Source organism: Gasterosteus aculeatus, chromosome 4, assembly GCF_964276395.1.
Source record: "Gasterosteus aculeatus chromosome 4, fGasAcu3.hap1.1, whole genome shotgun sequence".
Classification (NCBI taxonomy): Eukaryota; Metazoa; Chordata; class Actinopteri; order Perciformes; family Gasterosteidae; genus Gasterosteus; species Gasterosteus aculeatus.
This window is the reverse complement of record NC_135691.1, coordinates 21836846-21857000: the sequence shown is the minus strand read 5'-3', so window position 1 is coordinate 21857000 and position 20155 is coordinate 21836846. Positions and strand designations below refer to the sequence as shown.

The following is a 20155-nucleotide window of genomic DNA, read 5'->3' as shown; positions in this document are numbered from 1 at the left end:
TGCTACAGTTGTTTTTAGTGGAGGAGCTGCGTGTATTTATGCTTGGATATAGAGTGACATCCAGCGGCTGATGGAGGTAAAGATTAGGCACAGTGCGACGGGACATGGAGAACATTTATCGGCAAGAATGAGTAACTGCAATGTGGTCCATGCTCTACAGTGGTTGCTTCTGGCCTTCCTGTCAACTGTCAGATGTCACCCATGTCTTTCCATTTTTGACAATATCCACTGTGCACATAAACACTGGAAAACCATGTCGGGATTTTCATTTATATATTCTATTCTGTATTCCTATCAGAAAAAAAAAATCCGAGTGCATCAGGCCTTTCTTCGATCAAGCCCTGGAGAAAGTATTCGCAATAATAATGTACGTAACTGAATTTGATGACGGGAATATACATCCTTGCCCTCGGTCACTGCATGTGCTATACGTATTCCACCTGTCTGGTATGGCCTGTCTTTCATCAGTGCTTTTTATTGCTGCTCCTCTCTGCTCCTCCTCTGTTTGTTTCCCCCCTACACGCAGCCTCCCGTTTCCCACAATGCTCTGCGAACCTCACCACCAAGATGGCCGACGCGATGGAGGAATATGAGAAAGAAGCTGGCTGCGTCCCTATTCTCCATCCCGAGGTATGGTCACTGGACTTCATGTCTTCGCACGGACACACAAACATATACAAAACGCATCACACCCGTCTGTGTGCCGGTGGCTGTGGGGGTTTGCCGTGCTTTTTCAGAAACTCCGATGCCCCCTGCAGGAACAACGGCGGGGGGTGGCAGGAAGCTAACGATGCTAACGGTGCTAACGAGAGCCCTCCTCCTCTTCCTGCTGCATAGCAAAGACACGCTGGGCAGATGTTCCTGTACATGTCAACGTTATGCTAGGTGGTTCTTTGTGTGACAGTGACACCGTGTAGCAAGCAAACGAGACTGCAAGCTGTGTGCCCAAGTCTGTAATTGGTAAAATGAACGTTATGCCTATTTAATCCTTTAAGTCATACGCCGTTAGGTCTGCACATTAGCGAAGCTGGTATTGGTGGCTCGCATAGCTGCGGGGATGTCAATTGGGTAGTCCAAGTGTACGTCCACTCGAAAATCATGATACGGTTAAATAAACAGCCATGAATGAGAACAAAGCGACACGTTTTGTGTTGTGAACGATGTTCGTGTCGTTAACAGGACTTGTAGTTGCTGTCAGCTAGCTTACCTCATGTTAAAGCAGCTCCTCCCGGAAGGTATTTACAGTGACGTTATCTGCATCTACCTGTGTTGACACTGTGAGACATTGTCATGCTAGGAATGCGAGTCGAGATGAACTCATTATTTTTAATGAACACAAAGGAATCCTCTTCTTTCTAACACAGAAGACAATGCAGAAATCACATTGCAGCTGAAAGGCCTGTTTTGGCATTGTTAGCCAATGACACCTAGCCGACACAAAGTTGTATACCTAATTGAGCCCAAGTTACCTAATGTTATCTTTATTATTTTACGCTGCACATCAGTTGCATGCCTGTGGTTTCCTATAGCCAGCACGGTCACATGCAACTTGATGACACATGGGCTGTGTTTCCCATAACGTTCATCACAAACCAAAGGCTTTATATTCACACGTTATTTTTTATGTGTTGTGTATCACTTGCATATAGTGCCATATATTGCTACAGAGCTTGTATGCATTCGTTCTGTGGTTGTGGATAGTTTTGTTTAGTCTAGAATTTGCATCTTGAACAAAGCCTGGTTATTATGCATCAGTATCTGCTTAGCAGGTTCTCTGTCAGGAAGAGCTCGTGTTACAGTTTCCTCTGATAGTTGGCCTGCTTTTTTCTGCACATTCCTGTTTTTGCTTGACTGTTTGCAGTTAATTTACGCTCGCGCTCACTGGCTCATGGTCAGTAACTGTTAATCCTGGCAGTGTGCAGTTGAAATTATTCCAATATTTTATTTCCAGGAAGCCCTGAAAATGTATTTGGGCTGATGATACATGTATGTAATGTAAAAGAATGTAAAAGTCCTGCTTACAATTTATGCCATTATGGAACTTAAGTGGTAATGACGCAATATCCTAAATATTCTAATTTCCACAAATAGATTTGCTTTTACTGCATTATAGATTCACATTCATACATGACACCTTAATGGGAACACGTGGTCCATGATGGCTGCGCGTCTGAAGGCAAGTACTGCGTGTTTATTTGGTCAGTTTAGTTTACACAAAGGAAGGAGTATCAGATAGTGTAAGACTCGATTATGAGGTTATTTTACATTTCTATATCTTACGATCTGAAGTTTACTGATTGTTGGAATGCATTGAGATGCATTCCAAGTATTGTTCTTCGAATCTTTATTAGTTGGAATGCTTTAAGCATTCCAAGTATTGTTCTTCTAATCTTTATTAGTTGGAATGCTTTAAGCATTCCAAGTATTGTTCTTCTAATCTTTATTGTTGGAATGCATTAACGATGCATTCCAAGTATTGTTCTTCGAATCTTTATTTCCGACTTATTATTGTTGGAATGCATTAACGATGCATTCCAAGTATTGTTCTTCGAATCTTTATTTCAACTTCTTCTATTTCTTCCGCGGCACCTTTCAACTCCTTCACACTTTCAGCTATTAAAACCGTTCAAATATTAAAATGTTCAGCTCCTTTCTGGCTTGAGGGCTATGACTTTTCAGCTTTCTACCTCTTATGCTTGAATTTATATAAATCAATAATCATTAATATTTTAACATGGTTTTCAAATGGAGTTTGCTTTCAAATCCTCCTAAACTTCTTCAACTTTCAGATTTTTCAGCTTCGCGAATCTTTCAGCTACAGACACCATTTCAACTCTCAAATGTTCACACAAGTCTCAACTATTTTATGAAAAAAACTGCTTCTTGATATCTATTGTACTTTTTTCATAATCACTGATTATGTTTCACTAGTTTTTCGCTCCGTTTCTGACTTTTACATGAGTGTGTATTGCGTCTGCTAGAGTGGAGAGCTCGCGGGCTAGAGGCTGAAGCAGCGCAGAAATCTGGTTAAAAAAGTATGGAACTTCTGTCCTTGCAGCCAAAGTATACACTCTAGAGGCTTCATTTCTTCAGATTAATGAGGGTATGGTTGTGCTGATTGGATTAATGTGTTCATGGAATCCCAGAGTTTTTTAGTTTTGGCGCAAGGAGTGTTTGAGTGACACAACCTCTGCCAAAAGCCCCATAGGCTCCAATACAAATCTGCCGACATATTTCTCACAAAAATCCACAAGGTACACGTTTTGTCAACGGCCATAGGAGCCGTATTTATTACCGGACAGACATAAAAAGCACATCCACGCGTTCGGTAGAGTCTTGGGTCTCATACAAACGCCGTATTTTTTAGATAGCTGTTATAGTTTTGCGCTGGTTCTCATTTGTGTGAGGTGTGGATTCTGTGTAACTTGCTGCCATGTCTCTGTCTTTTGCAGCAGATCGTTAATGATCACAGGTGCGCCGTTGTCGTGGTTACGAGCACTCACATGCTGCAGGATCTGTCTGTGGCTCACAGCTGCTCGCTCCTATGACCTGATTAGTGGAGTCACATGACGCAGCTATGCTTTCTGTCAACAGACCAATATGATAAAGACACTCGCCCCCCCTCCCCCCTCCACCCTGACCTCTTCTCACTGTTAATCACTCAGTCAGTCAGTATGTCTGTCTATTTCTCCTCTCTCTCTCTCCCTCTATCTCTTCCTCACCACCCCTCCCTTCCTCACCCTCTCACCCTCCCTCCCTCTATCTACACCCCCCCACCCCACCCAATCCAATAATTTCAAAATAAAAGCCCCATGGAGGGAATTTTTACTGTAATGTTTGTGATGAGGCCTATTAATTAAAAACTTCTTAGTTTGAATAACAAACATTCTGTCTCCCAACCCCCCCTCACCCAATTCCATCATTACAAACTAAAAGCCTCAATGATTATCTGTACCTTAACCATGAAGCGGTTTCGTTGAAATACGCATTGCTCTTTCAAATACTACTATAACCACTACGAATATTACTAGTACTTCTAGTAGAACTACAACTGATACTTCTACTACCATACTACTAGTATTTCTACTGCTATTAATACAACTACTACTAATGTTATTAAAAATACTACTATGGCTAATAGTATCAGTATTCCAGCTGTTTCTACTGCTATTGATACTAAACCGACTTCTACTGCTAGTACTAATACCCAAATTACAACTAACATTACTACAAACAATTTTAAACATCTCTTTATTCATCTCAGCTTTTGTTATTTCTGTACTTTTTAAAATTCATTTAAGCTCCTGCAACTTCTGTTTTGCAAGATTTCACATTTATTTCAGCTGTTTTCATTTCTGCTTTTTCAGCAAATCTATTGAAATTCCTTTCAGCTTCTCCCATTTCTGTATTTTCAACTATTTCAAATTAATTTCAGCTTTTCTAATATCTTTTATTTCAGCAAATGTATTCAAATTCCCTTCAACTTTCTGTATTTTCAGCTATTTTCAAATATTCAGCAAATGTACTCAAATTCCCTTCAACTTTCTGTATTTTCAGCTATTTTTAAATATTCAGCAAATGTATTCAAATTCCCTTCAACTTTCTGTATTTTCAGCTATTTTTAAATATTCAGTGCAGCTTTCAGCTTTTTGCATTCCAACGCATTTTCAGCAGGAAATGCCTTTTCTAGTTATTCTATTTCTTCCGCGCGACCTTTCAACTCCTTCACATTTTCAGCTATTTAAACCGTTCAAATATTAAAATGTTCAGCTCCTTTCTGGCTTTAAGGCTATGACTTTTCAGCTTTCTACCACTTATGCTTGAATTTATATAAATCAATAATCATAAATATTTTAACATGGTTTTCCAATGGAAATTGTTTTCAAATCCTCCTTAAACTTCTTCAACTTTCAGACTTTTCAGCTTCCCCAATCTTTCAGCTACAGACACCATTTAAACTTTCAAATGTTGACACAAGTCTCAACTATTTTATGAAAAAAACTGCTTCTTGATATCTATTGTACTTTTTTCATAATCACTGATTATGTTTCACTAGTTCTTCGCTCCGTTTCTGACTTTTACATGAGTGTGTATTGCGTCTGCTAGAGTGGAGAGCTCGAGGCTAGAGTGTGGGGCATCGCAGGAATCTGGTTAAAAAAATATGGAACTTTTGTCCTTGCAGCCAAAGTATACACTCTAGAGGCTTCATTTCTTCAGATTAATGAGGGTATGGTTGTGCTGATTGGATTAATGTGTTCATGGAATCCCAGAGTTCTTTAGTTTTGGCGCAAGGAGTGTTTGAGTGACACAACCTCTGCCAAAAGCCCCATAGGCTCCAATACAAATCTGCCGACATATTTCTCACAAAAATCCACAAGGTACACGTTTTGTAAACGGCCATAGGAGCCGTATTTATTACCGGACAGACATAAAACACACATCCACGCGTTCGGTAGAGTCTTGGGTCTCATACAAACGCCGTATTTTTTAGATAGCTGTTATAGTTTTGCGCTGGTTCTCATTTGTGTGAGGTGTGGATTCTGTGTAACTTGCTGCCATGTCTCTGCATTTTGCAGCCGTTAATGAGCACAGGTGCGCCGTTGTCGTGGTTACGAGCACTCACACGGCTGCAGGATCTGTCTGTGACTCACAGCTGCTCCTTGTGACCTGATTAGTGGAGTCACATGACGCAGCTATGCTTTCTGTCAACAGACTAATATGATAAAGACACTCGCCCCCCCCTCCCCCCTCCACCCTGACCTCTGCTCACTGTTAATCACTCTCAGTCAGTATGTCTGTCTAATTCTCCTCCTCTCTCCCTCTCTATCTCTTCCTCACCACCATTCCCTTCCTCACCCTCTCACCCTCCCTCCCTCTATCTACACCCCCCCACCCCACCCAATCCAATAATTTCAAAATAAAAGCCCCATGGAGGGAATTTTTACTGTAATGTTTGTGATGAGGCCTATTAATTAAAAACTTCTTAGTTTGAATAACAAACATTCTGTCTCCCAACCCCCCCTCACCCAATTCCATCATTACAAACTAAAAGCCTCAATGATTATCTGTACCTTAACCATGAAGTGGTTTCGTTGAAATACGCATTGCTCTTTCAAATACTACTATAACCACTACGAATATTACTAGTACTTCTAGTAGAACTACAACTGATACTTCTACTACCATACTACTAGTATTTCTACTGCTATTAATACAACTACTACTAATGTTATTAAAAATACTACTATGGCTAATAGTATCAGTATTCCAGCTGTTTCTACTGCTATTGATACTAAACCGACTTCTACTGCTAGTACTAATACCCAAATTACAACTAACATTACTACAAACAATTTTAAACCTCTTTTTATTCATCTCAGCTTTTGTTATTTCTGTACTTTTTAAAATTCATTTAAGCTCCTGCAACTTCTGTTTTGCAATATTTCACATTTATTTCAGCTGTTTTCATTTCTGCTTTTTCAGCAAATCTATTGAAATTCCTTTCAGCTTCTCCCATTTCTGTATTTTCAACTATTTCAAATTAATTTCAGCTTTTCTAATATCTTTTATTTCAGCAAATGTATTCAAATTCCCTTCAACTTTCTGTATTTTCAGCTATTTTTAAATATTCAGCAAATGTACTCAAATTCCCTTCAACTTTCTGTATTTTCAGCTATTTTTAAATATTCATCAAATGTATTCAAATTCCCTTCAACTTTCTGTATTTTCAGCTATTTTTAAATATTCAGTGCAGCTTTCAGCTTTTTGCATTCCAACGCATTTTCAGCAGGAAATGCTTTTTCTAGTTCAACTTATTATTATTATTATTATTATATTTCTTCCGCGCCCCCTTTCAACTGCTTCCCATTTTCAGCTATTTAAACCGTTCAAATTTTAAAATATTCAGCTTCTTTCTGGCTTGAGGGCTATGTATGTTCAGCTTTCTAGCTCTTAAGCTTGAATTTATATAAATCAATAATCGTTAATATTTTAACATGGTTTTCAAATGGAGTTTGCTTTTCAAATCCTCTTCAACTTCTTCAACTTTCAGATTTTTCAGCTTCGCCAATCTTTCAGCTACAGACACCATTTCAACTCTCAAATGTTCACACAAGTCTCAACTATTTTATGAAAAAAACTGCTTCTTGATATCTATTGTACTTTTTTCATAATCACTGATTATGTTTCACTAGTTCTTCGCTCCGTTTCTGACTTTTACATGAGTGTGTATTGCGTCTGCTAGAGTGGAGAGCTCGAGGCTAGAGTGTGGGGCAGCGCAGAAATCTGGTTAAAAAAGTATGGAACTTTTGTCCTTGCAGCCAAAGTATACACTCTAGAGGCTTCATTTCTTCAGATTAATGAGGGTATGGTTGTGCTGATTGGATTAATGTGTTCATGGAATCCCAGAGTTCTTTAGTTTTGGCGCAAGGTGTGTTTGAGTGACACAACCTCTGCCAAAAGCCCCATAGGCTCCAATACAAATCTGCCGACATATTTCTCACAAAAATCCACAAGGTACACGTTTTGTAAACGGCCATAGGAGCCGTATTTATTACCTAACAGACATAAAAAGCACATCCACGCGTTCGGTAGAGTCTTGGGTCTCATACAAACGCCGTATTTTTTAGATAGCTGTTATAGTTTTGCGCTGGTTCTCATTTGTGTGAGGTGTGGATTCTGTGTAACTTGCTGCCATGTCTCTGCATTTTGCAGCCGTTAATGAGCACAGGTGCGCCGTTGTCGTGGTTACGAGCACTCACATGCTGCAGGATCTGTCTGTGACTCACAGCTGCTCGCTCCTATGACCTGATTAGTGGAGTCACATGACGCAGCTATGCTTTCTGTCAACAGACCAATATGATAAAGACACTAGCCCCCCCTCCCCCCTCCCCCCTCCACCCTGACCTCTACTTACTGTTAATCACTCTCAGTCAGTCAGTCAGTCTAATTCTCCTCCCCTCTCCCTCTCTTCCTCACCACCATTCCCTTCCTCACCCTCTCACCCTCCCTCCCTCTATCTACACCCCCCCACCCCACCCAATCCAATAGGTGCGCCGTTGCCGTGGTTACTCGTAAACACGCTGCAGTATCTCTGTGTGTGACTCACAGCTGCTCCAATGACGTGATTAGTGGAGTCACATGACGCAGCTATGCTTTCTGTCAACAGACCAATATGATAAAGACACTGGCCCCCCCTCCCCCCTCCACCCTGACCTCTTCTCACTGTTAATCACTCAGTCAGTCAGTATGTCTGTCTATTTCTCCTCCTCTCTCTCTCCCTCTATCTCTTCCTCACCACCCCTCCCTTCCTCACCCTCTCACCCTCCCTCCCTCTATCTACACCCCCCCACCCCACCCAATCCAATAATTTCAAAATAAAAGCCCCATGGAGGGAATTTTTACTGTAATGTTAGTGATGAGGCCTATTAATTAAAAACTTCTTAGTTTAAATAACAAACATTCTGTCTCCCAACCCCCCCTCACCCAATTCCATCATTACAAACTAAAAGCCTCAATGATTATCTGTACCTTAACCATGAAGCGGTTTCGTTGAAATACGCATTGCTCTTTCAAATACTACTATAACCACTACGAATATTACTAGTACCTCAGTAGAACTACAACTGATACTTCTACTACCATACTACTAGTATTTCTACTGCTATTAATACAACTACTACTAATGTTATTAAAAATACTACTATGGCTAATAGTATCAGTATTCCAGCTGTTTCTACTGCTATTGATACTAAACCGACTTCTACTGCTAGTACTAATACCCAAATTACAACTAACATTACTACAAACAATTTTAAACCTCGTTTTATTCATCTCAGCTTTTGTTATTTCGATACTTTTTAAAATTCATTTAAGCTCCTGCAACTTCTGTTTTGCAATATTTCACATTTATTTCAGCTGTTTTCATTTCTGCTTTTTCAGCAAATCTATTGAAATTCCTTTCAGCTTCTCCCATTTCTGTATTTTCAGCTATTTCAAATTAATTTCAGCTTTTCTAATATCTTTTATTTCAGCAAATGTATTCAAATTCCCTTCAACTTTCTGTATTTTCAGCTATTTTTAAATATTCAGCAAATGTACTCAAATTCCCTTCAACTTTCTGTATTTTCAGCTATTTTTAAATATTCAGCAAATGTATTCAAATTCCCTTCAACTTTCTGTATTTTCAGCTATTTTTAAATATTCAGTGCAGCTTTCAGCTTTTTGCATTCCAACGCATTTTCAGCAGGAAATGCCTTTTCTAGTTGTTGGAATGCATTAACGATGCATTCCAAGTATTGTTCTTCGAATCTTTATTTCAACTTCTTCTATTTCTTCCGCGGCACCTTTCAACTCCTTCACACTTTCAGCTATTAAAACCGTTCAAATATTAAAATGTTCAGCTCCTTTCTGGCTTGAGGGCTATGACTTTTCAGCTTTCTAGCTCTTAAGCTTGAATTTATATAAATCAATAATCATTAATATTTTAACATGGTTTTCAAATGGAGTTTGCTTTTCAAATCCTCTTCAACTTCTTCAACTTTCAGATTTTTCAGCTTCGCCAATCTTTCAGCTACAGACACCATTTCAACTCTCAAATGTTCACACAAGTCTCAACTATTTTATGAAAAAAACTGCTTCTTGATATCTATTGTACTTTTTTCATAATCACTGATTATGTTTCACTAGTTTTTCGCTCCGTTTCTGACTTTTACATGAGTGTGTATTGCGTCTGCTAGAGTGGAGAGCTCGAGGCTAGAGTGTGGGGCAGCGCAGAAATCTGGTTAAAAAAGTATGGAACTTCTGTCCTTGCAGCCAAAGTATACACTCTAGAGGCTTAATTTCTTCAGATTAATGAGGGTATGGTTGTGCTGATTGGATTAATGTGTTCATGGAATCCCAGAGTTTTTTAGTTTTGGCGCAAGGAGTGTTTGAGTGACACAACCTCTGCCAAAAGCCCCATAGGCTCCAATACAAATCTGCCGACATATTTCTCACAAAAATCCACAAGGTACACGTTTTGTAAACGGCCATAGGAGCCGTATTTATTACCGGACAGACAAAAAAAGCACATCCACGCGTTCGGTAGAGTCTTGGGTCTCATACAAACGCCGTATTTTTTAGATAGCTGTTATAGTTTTGCGCTGGTTCTCATTTGTTTGAGGTGTGGATTCTGTGTAACTTGCTGTTCTGTGTCTGCCCTCTTGCAGCCGCACAGGTGCGCCGTTGTCGTGGTTACGAGCACTCACATGCTGCAGGATCTGTCTGTGGCTCACAGCTGCTCCTTGTGACCTGATTAGTGGAGTCACATGACGCAGCTATGCTTTCTGTCAACAGACCAATATGATAAAGACACTGGCCCCCCCTCCCCCCTCCACCCTGACCTCTACTTACTGTTAATCACTCTCAGTCAGTATGTCTGTCTATTTCTCCTCCTCTCTCTCTCCCTCTATCTCTTCCTCACCACCCCTCCCTTCCTCACCCTCTCACCCTCCCTCCCTCTATCTACACCCCCCCACCCCACCCAATCCAATAATTTCAAAATAAAAGCCCCATGGAGGGAATTTTTACTGTAATGTTTGTGATGAGGCCTATTAATTAAAAACTTCTTAGTTTGAATAACAAACATTCTGTCTCCCAACCCCCCCTCACCCAATTCCATCATTACAAACTAAAAGCCTCAATGATTATCTGTACCTTAACCATGAAGTGGTTTCGTTGAAATACGCATTGCTCTTTCAAATACTACTATAACCACTACGAATATTACTAGTACTTCTAGTAGAACTACAACTGATACTTCTACTACCATACTACTAGTATTTCTACTGCTATTAATACAACTACTACTAATGTTATTAAAAATACTACTATGGCTAATAGTATCAGTATTCCAGCTGTTTCTACTGCTATTGATACTAAACCGACTTCTACTGCTAGTACTAATACCCAAATTACAACTAACATTACTACAAACAATTTTAAACCTCTTTTTATTCATCTCAGCTTTTGTTATTTCTGTACTTTTTAAAATTCATTTAAGCTCCTGCAACTTCTGTTTTGCAATATTTCACATTTATTTCAGCTGTTTTCATTTCTGCTTTTTCAGCAAATCTATTGAAATTCCTTTCAGCTTCTCCCATTTCTGTATTTTCAACTATTTCAAATTAATTTCAGCTTTTCTAATATCTTTTATTTCAGCAAATGTATTCAAATTCCCTTCAACTTTCTGTATTTTCAGCTATTTTCAAATATTCAGCAAATGTACTCAAATTCCCTTCAACTTTCTGTATTTTCAGCTATTTTTAAATATTCAGCAAATGTATTCAAATTCCCTTCAACTTTCTGTATTTTCAGCTATTTTTAAATATTCAGTGCAGCTTTCAGCTTTTTGCATTCCAACGCATTTTCAGCAGGAAATGCCTTTTCTAGTTTCTTCATCTTCAACTTCTATTTCTTCCGCGCCACCTTTCAACTCCTTCACATTTTCAGCTATTAAAATCCTTCAAATATTAAAATGTTCAGCTCCTTTCTGGCTTGAGGGCTATGACTTTTCAGCTTTCTACCTCTTAAGCTTGAATTTATATAAATCAATAATCATTAATATTTTAACATGGTTTTCAAATGGAGTTTGCTTTCCAAATCCTCTTCAACTTCTTCAACTTTCAGATATTTCAGCTCCGCCAATCTTTCAGCTACAGACACCATTTCAACTCTCAAATGTTCACACAAGTCTCAACTATTTTATGAAAAAAACTGCTTCTTGATATCTATTGTACTTTTTTCATAATCACTGATTATGTTTCACTAGTTCTTCGCTCCGTTTCTGACTTTTACATGAGTGTGTATTGCGTCTGCTAGAGGGGGACCTCGCGGGCTAGAGTGTGGGGCATCGCAGAAATCTGGTTAAAAAAATATGGAACTTTTGTCCTTGCAGCCAAAGTATACACTCTAGAGGCTTCATTTCTTCAGATTAATGAGGGTATGGTTGTGGTGATTGGATTAATGTGTTTATGGAATCCCAGAGTTTTTTAGATTTGGCGCAAGGAGTGTTTGAGTGACACAACCTCTGCCAAAAGCCCCATAGGCTCCAATACAAATCTGCCGACATATTTCTCACAAAAATCCACAAGGTACACGTTTTGTAAACGGCCATAGGAGCCGTATTTATTACCGGACAGACATAAAAACACATCCACGCGTTCGGTAGAGTCTTGGGTCTCATACAAACGCCGTATTTTTTAGATAGCTGTTATAGTTTTTCGCTGGTTCCCATTTGTCTGAGGTGTGGATTCTGTGTAACTTGCTGCCATGTCTCTGCATTTTGCAGCCGTTAATGATCACAGGTGCGCCGTTGTCGTGGTTACGAGCACTCACACGCTGCAGGATCTGTCTGTGACTCACAGCTGCTTATATGACCTGATTAGTGGAGTCACATGACGCAGCTATGCTTTCTGTCAACAGACCAATATGATAAAGACACTCGCCCCCCCTCCCCCCTCCACCCTGACCTCTTCTCACTGTTAATCACTCAGTCAGTCAGTCTGTCTAATTCTCCTCCCCTCTCCCTCTCTATCTCTTCCTCACCACCATTCCCTTCCTCACCCTCCCTCCCTCTATCTACACCCCCCCACCCAATCCATTAGGTGCGCCGTTGTCGTGGTTACTCGCTCACACGCTGCAGGATCTCTGTCTGTGGCTCAAAGCTGCTCCTATGACCTGATTAGTGGAGTCACATGACGCAGCTATGCTTTCTGTCAACAGACCAATATGATAAAGACACTCGCCCCCCTCCCCCCTCCACCCTGACCTCTGCTCACTGTTAATCACTCTCAGTCAGTATGTCTGTCTATTTCTCCTCTCTCTCTCTCTCCCTCTATCTCTTCCTCACCACCCCTCCCTTCCTCACCCTCTCACCCTCCCTCCCTCTATCTACTCCCCTCCACCCCACCCAATCCAATAATTTCAAAATAAAAGCCCCATGGAGGGAATTTTTACTGTAATGTCTGTGATGAGGCCTATTAATTAAAAACTTTTAAGTGTGAATAACAAACATTCTGTCTCCCACTACGAATATTACTCGTACTTCTAGTACTACAACTGATACTTCTACTACCATACTACTAGTATTTCTACTGCTATTAATACTACAACTACTACTAATGTTATTACAAATACTACTATGGCTAATAGTATTCCAGCTGTTTCTACTGCTATTGATACTAAACCTACTATTACTGCTTATACTGCTAGTACTACTAATACCACAATTATAACTAATACTACTACTAATATTACTACAAACAATTTTAAACAAATTTAAGCTCCTGCAACTTCTGTTTTTAGAAAATCTATTGAAATTCAGCTTCCCCACTTCCTGTATTTTCAGCAGTTCTTTAAAATAATTTCAGCTATTCTTATGCCTCTATCAACAGCAATTTTTCACTATTCATTTCTGTATTTTTTTGCAATATTTCAAATTTATTTCAGCTGTTTTCATTTCTGCTTTTTCAGCAAATCTATTGAAATTCCTTTCAGCTTCTCCCATTTCTGTATTTTCAGCAATTTCAAATTCATTTCAGCTTTTCTAATATCTATAATTTCAGCAAATGTATTCAAATTCCCTTCAACTTTCTGTATTTTCAGCTATTTTAAAAAGTTCATTTCAGCTTTCAGCTTTTTGCATTCCAACGCATTTTCAGCAGGAAATGCATTTTCTAGTTCCGACTTATTCCTCTATTTCTTCCGCCGCACCTTTCAACTCCTTCATACTTTCAGGTATTAAAACCATTCAAATATTAAAATGTTCAGCTTCTTTCTGGCTTGGGGGCTATGACTTTTCAGCTTTCTACCTCTTAAGCTTGAATTTATATAAATCAATAATCATTAATATTTTAACATGGTTTTCAAATGGAGTTTGTATTCAAATCCTCTTCAACTTCTTCAACTTTCAGATTTTTCAGCTTCGCCAATCTTTCAGCTACAGACACCATTTCAACTCTCAAATGTTCACACAAGTCTCAACTATTTTATGAAAAAAACTGCTTCTTGATATCTATTGTACTTTTTTCATAATCACTGATTATGTTTCACTAGTTCTTCGCTCCGTTTCTGACTTTTACATGAGTGTGTATTGCGTCTGCTAGAGGGGGACCTCGCAGGCTAGAGTGTGGGGCAGCGCGAAAATCTGGTTAAAAAAATATGGAACTTCTGTCCTTACAGCCAAAGTATACACTCTAGAGGCTTCATTTCTTCAGATTAATGAGGGTATGGTTGTGCTGATTGGATTAATGTGTTCATGGAATCCCAGAGTTTTTTAGTTTTGGCGCAAGGAGTGTTTGAGTGACACAACCTCTGGCAAAAGCCCCATAGGCTCCAATACAAATCTGCCGACATATTTCTCACAAAAATCCACAAGGTACACGTTTTGTCAACGGCCATAGGAGCCGTATTTATTACCGGACAGACATAAAAACACATCCACGCGTTCGGTAGAGTCTTGGGTCTCATACAAACGCCGTATTTTTTAGATAGCTGTTATAGTTTTGCGCTGGTTCCCATTTGTCTGAGGTGTGGATTCTGTGTAACTTGCAGCCATGTCTCTGCATTTTGCAGCCGCACAGGTGCGGCGTTGTCGTGGTTACGAGCACTCACACGCTGCAGGATCTGTCTGTGGCTCACAGCTGCTCGCTCCTTGTGACCTGATTAGTGGAGTCACATGACGCAGCTATGCTTTCTGTCAACAGACCAATATGATAAAGACACTCGCCCCCCCTCCCCCCTCCACCCTGACGTCTTCTCACTGTTAATCACTCTCAGTCAGTCAGTCTGTCTAATTCTCCTCCCCTCTCCCTCTCTCTCTTCCTCACCACCATTCCCTTCCTCACCCCCTCACCCTCCCTCCCTCTATCTACACCCCCCCACCCCACCCAATCCAATAGGTGCGCCGTTGTCGTGGTTACTCGCTCACACGCTGCAGGATCTCTGTCTGTGGCTCAAAGCTGCTCCTTGTGACCTGATTAGTGGAGTCACATGACGCAGCTATGCTTTCTGTCAACAGACCAATATGATAAAGACACTCGCCCCCCTCCCCCCTCCACCCTGACCTCTTCTCACTGTTAATCACTCAGTCAGTCAGTATGTCTAATTTTCCTCCCCTCTCCCTCTCTATCTCTTCGTCACCACCATTCCCTTCCTCACCCTCTCACCCTCCCTCCCTCTATCTACACCCCCCCACCCCACCCAATCCAATAATTTCAAAATAAAAGCCCCATGGAGGGAATTTTTACTGTAATGTCTGTGATGAGGCCTATTAATTAAAAACTTTTAAGTGTGAATAACAAACATTCTGTCTCCCACTACGAATATTACTCGTACTTCTAGTACTACAACTGATACTTCTACTACCATACTGCTAGTATTTCTACTGCTATTAATACTACAACTACTACTAATGTTATTACAAATACTACTATGGCTAATAGTATCAGTATTCCAGCTGTTTCTACTGCTATTGATACTAAACCGACTTCTACTGCTAGTACTAATACCCAAATTACGACTAACATTACTACAAACAATTTTAAACCTCTTTTTATTCATCTCAGCTTTTGTTATTTCTGTACTTTTTAAAATTCATTTAAGCTCCTGCAACTTCTGTTTTGCAATATTTCACATTTATTTCAGCTGTTTTCATTTCTGCTTTTTCAGCAAATCTATTGAAATTCCTTTCAGCTTCTCCCATTTCTGTATTTTCAGCTATTTAAAATTAATTTCAGCTTTTCTAATATCTTTTATTTCAGCAAATGTATTCAAATTCCCTTCGAGTTTCTGTATTTTCAGCTATTTTTAAATATTCAGCAAATGTACTCAAATTCCCTTCAACTTTCTGTATTTTCAGCTATTTTTAAATATTCAGCAAATGTATTCAACTTCCCTTCAACTTTCTGTATTTTCAGCTATTTTTAAATATTCAGTGCAGCTTTCAGCTTTTTGCATTCCAACGCATTTTCAGCAGGAAATGCCTTTTCTAGTTAGTTGGAATGCTTTAAGCATTCCAAGTATTGTTCTTCTAATCTTTATTCAACTTATTATTATTATTGTTGGAATGCATTAACGATGCATTCCAAGTATTGTTCTTCGAATCTTTATTTCAACTTCTTCTATTTCTTCCGCGGCACCTTTCAACTCCTTCACACTTTCAGCTATTAAAACCGTTCAAATATTAAAATGTTCAGCTCCTTTCTGGCTTGAGGGCTATGACTTTTCAGCTTTCTACCTCTTATGCTTGAATTTATATAAATCAATAATCATTAATATTTTAACATGGTTTTCAAATGGAGTTTGTATTCAAATCCTCCTAAACTTCTTCAACTCTCAGATTTTTCAGCTTCGCAAATCTTTCAGCTACAGACACCATTTAAACTTTCAAATGTTGACACAAGTCTTAACTATTTTATGAAAAAAACTGCTTCTTGATATCTATTGTACTTTTTTCATAATCACTGATTATGTTTCACTAGTTCTTCGCTCCGTTTCTGACTTTTACATGAGTGTGTATTGCGTCTGCTAGAGTGGAGAGCTCGCGGGCTAGAGTGTGGGGCATCGCAGGAATCTGGTTAAAAAAAGATGGAACTTCTGTCCTTGCAGCCAAAGTATACACTCTAGAGGCTTAATTTCTTCAGATTAATGAGGGTATGGTTGTGCTGATTGGATTAATGCGTTCATGGAATCCCAGAGTTTTTTAGTTTTGGCGCAAGGAGTGTTTGAGTGACACAACCTCTGCCAAAAGCCCCATAGGCTCCAATACAAATCTGCCGACATATTTCTCACAAAAATCCACAAGGTACACGTTTTGTAAACGGCCATAGGAGCCGTATTTATTACCGGACAGACATAAAAACACATCCACGCGTTCGGTAGAGTCTTGGGTCTCATACAAACGCCGTATTTTTTAGATAGCTGTTATAGTTTTGCGCTGGTTCTCATTTGTTTGAGGTGTGGATTCTGTGTAACTTGCTGTTCTGTGTCTGCCCTCTTGCAGCCGCACAGGTGCGGCGTTGTCGTGGTTACGAGCACTCACATGCTGCAGGATCTGTCTGTGGCTCACAGCTGCTCCTTGTGACCTGATTAGTGGAGTCACATGACGCAGCTATGCTTTCTGTCAACAGACCAATATGATAAAGACACTGGCCCCCCCTCCCCCCTCCACCCTGACCTCTTCTCACTGTTAATCACTCAGTCAGTATGTCTGTCTATTTCTCCTCCTCTCTCTCTCCCTCTATCTCTTCCTCACCACCCCTCCCTTCCTCACCCTCTCACCCTCCCTCCCTCTATCTACACCCCCCCACCCCACCCAATCCAATAATTTCAAAATAAAAGCCCCATGGAGGGAATTTTTACTGTAATGTTTGTGATGAGGCCTATTAATTAAAAACTTCTTAGTTTGAATAACAAACATTCTGTCTCCCAACCCCCCCTCACCCAATTCCATCATTACAAACTAAAAGCCTCAATGATTATCTGTACCTTAACCATGAAGTGGTTTCGTTGAAATACGCATTGCTCTTTCAAATACTACTATAACCACTACGAATATTACTAGTACTTCTAGTAGAACTACAACTGATACCTCTACTACCATACTACTAGTATTTCTACTGCTATTAATACAACTACTACTAATGTTATTAAAAATACTACTATGGCTAATAGTATCAGTATTCCAGCTGTTTCTACTGCTATTGATACTAAACCGACTTCTACTGCTAGTACTAATACCCAAATTACAACTAACATTACTACAAACAATTTTAAACCTCTTTTTATTCATCTCAGCTTTTGTTATTTCTGTACTTTTTAAAATTCATTTAAGCTCCTGCAACTTCTGTTTTGCAATATTTCACATTTATTTCAGCTGTTTTCATTTCTGCTTTTTCAGCAAATCTATTGAAATTCCTTTCAGCTTCTCCCATTTCTGTATTTTCAACTATTTCAAATTAATTTCAGCTTTTCTAATATCTTTTATTTCAGCAAATGTATTCAAATTCCCTTCAACTTTCTGTATTTTCAGCTATTTTTAAATATTCAGCAAATGTATTCAAATTCCCTTCAACTTTCTGTATTTTCAGCTATTTTTAAATATTCAGTGCAGCTTTCAGCTTTTTGCATTCCAACGCATTTTCAGCAGGAAATGCTTTTTCTAGTTATTATTATATTTCTTCCGCGCCCCCTTTCAACTGCTTCCCATTTTCAGCTATTTAAACCGTTCAAATTTTAAAATATTCAGCTTCTTTCTGGCTTGAGGGCTATGTATGTTCAGCTTTCTAGCTCTTAAGCTTGAATTTATATAAATCAATAATCGTTAATATTTTAACATGGTTTTCAAATGGAGTTTGCTTTTCAAATCCTCTTCAACTTCTTCAACTTTCAGATTTTTCAGCTTCGCCAATCTTTCAGCTACAGACACCATTTCAACTCTCAAATGTTCACACAAGTCTCAACTATTTTATGAAAAAAACTGCTTCTTGATATCTATTGTACTTTTTTCATAATCACTGATTATGTTTCACTAGTTCTTCGCTCCGTTTCTGACTTTTACATGAGTGTGTATTGCGTCTGCTAGAGTGGAGAGCTCGAGGCTAGAGTGTGGGGCAGCGCAGAAATCTGGTTAAAAAAGTATGGAACTTTTGTCCTTGCAGCCAAAGTATACACTCTAGAGGCTTCATTTCTTCAGATTAATGAGGGTATGGTTGTGCTGATTGGATTAATGTGTTCATGGAATCCCAGAGTTCTTTAGTTTTGGCGCAAGGTGTGTTTGAGTGACACAACCTCTGCCAAAAGCCCCATAGGCTCCAATACAAATCTGCCGACATATTTCTCACAAAAATCCACAAGGTACACGTTTTGTAAACGGCCATAGGAGCCGTATTTATTACCGGACAGACATAAAAACACATCCACGCGTTCGGTAGAGTCTTGGGTCTCATACAAACGCCGTATTTTTTAGATAGCTGTTATAGTTTTGCGCTGGTTCCCATTTGTTTGAGGTGTGGATTCTGTGTAACTCGCTGCCATGTCTCTGTCTTTTGCAGTAGATCGTTAATGATCACAGGTGCGCCGTTGTCGTGGTTACGAGCACTCACACGCTGCAGGATCTGTCTGTGACTCACAGCTGCTCCTTGTGACCTGATTAGTGGAGTCACATGACGCAGCTATGCTTTCTGTCAACAGACCAATATGATAAAGACACTAGCCCCCCCTCCCCCCTCCACCCTGACCTCTACTTACTGTTAATCACTCTCAGTCAGTCAGTCAGTCTAATTCTCCTCCCCTCTCCCTCTCTTCCTCACCACCATTCCCTTCCTCACCCTCTCACCCTCCCTCCCTCTATCTACACCCCCCCACCCCACCCAATGCAATACGTGCGCCGTTGCCGTGGTTACTCGTAAACACGCTGCAGTATCTCTGTGTGTGACTCACAGCTGCTCCAATGACCTGATTAGTGGAGTCACATGACGCAGCTATGCTTTCTGTCAACAGACCAATATGATAAAGACACTCGCCCCCCCTCCCCCCTCCACCCTGACCTCTTCTCACTGTTAATCACTCAGTCAGTCAGTATGTCTGTCTATTTCTCCTCCTCTCTCTCTCCCTCTATCTCTTCCTCACCACCCCTCCCTTCCTCACCCTCTCACCCTCCCTCCCTCTATCTACACCCCCCCAACCCACCCAATCCAATAATTTCAAAATAAAAGCCACATGGAGGGAATTTTTACTGTAATGTTTGTGATGAGGCCTATTAATTAAAAACTTCTTAGTTTGAATAACAAACATTCTGTCTCCCACTACGAATATTACTCGTACTTCTAGTACTACAACTGATACTTCTACTACCATACTACTAGTATTTCTACTGCTATTAATACTACAACTACTACTAATGTTATTACAAATACGACTATGGCTAATAGTATTACAGCTGTTTCTACTGCTATTGATACTAAACCTACTATTACTGCTAGTACTACTAATACCACAATTATAACTAATACTACTACTAATATTACTACAAACAATTTTAAACAAATTTAAGCTCCTGCAACTTCTGTTTTTAGAAAATCTATTGAAATTCAGCTTCCCCACTTCCTGTTTTTTC

At 39.5% G+C, this 20155-nt stretch overlaps 1 protein-coding gene across 1 annotated transcript in view; it reads left to right on the top strand.

Moving 5' to 3' along the window:
- Positions 1–442: 442 nt before the first annotated feature.
- The window catches only part of zdhhc17 (zDHHC palmitoyltransferase 17), a 78915-nt gene continuing 59202 nt past the window's right edge, over positions 443–20155 (top strand). Inside the window, exon 1 of the mRNA XM_078101081.1 lies at positions 443–630. Coding sequence (XP_077957207.1) covers positions 568–630 — 63 coding nt within the window. The 5' untranslated portion in view covers positions 443–567. The remainder of the gene's footprint in view (positions 631–20155) is intronic.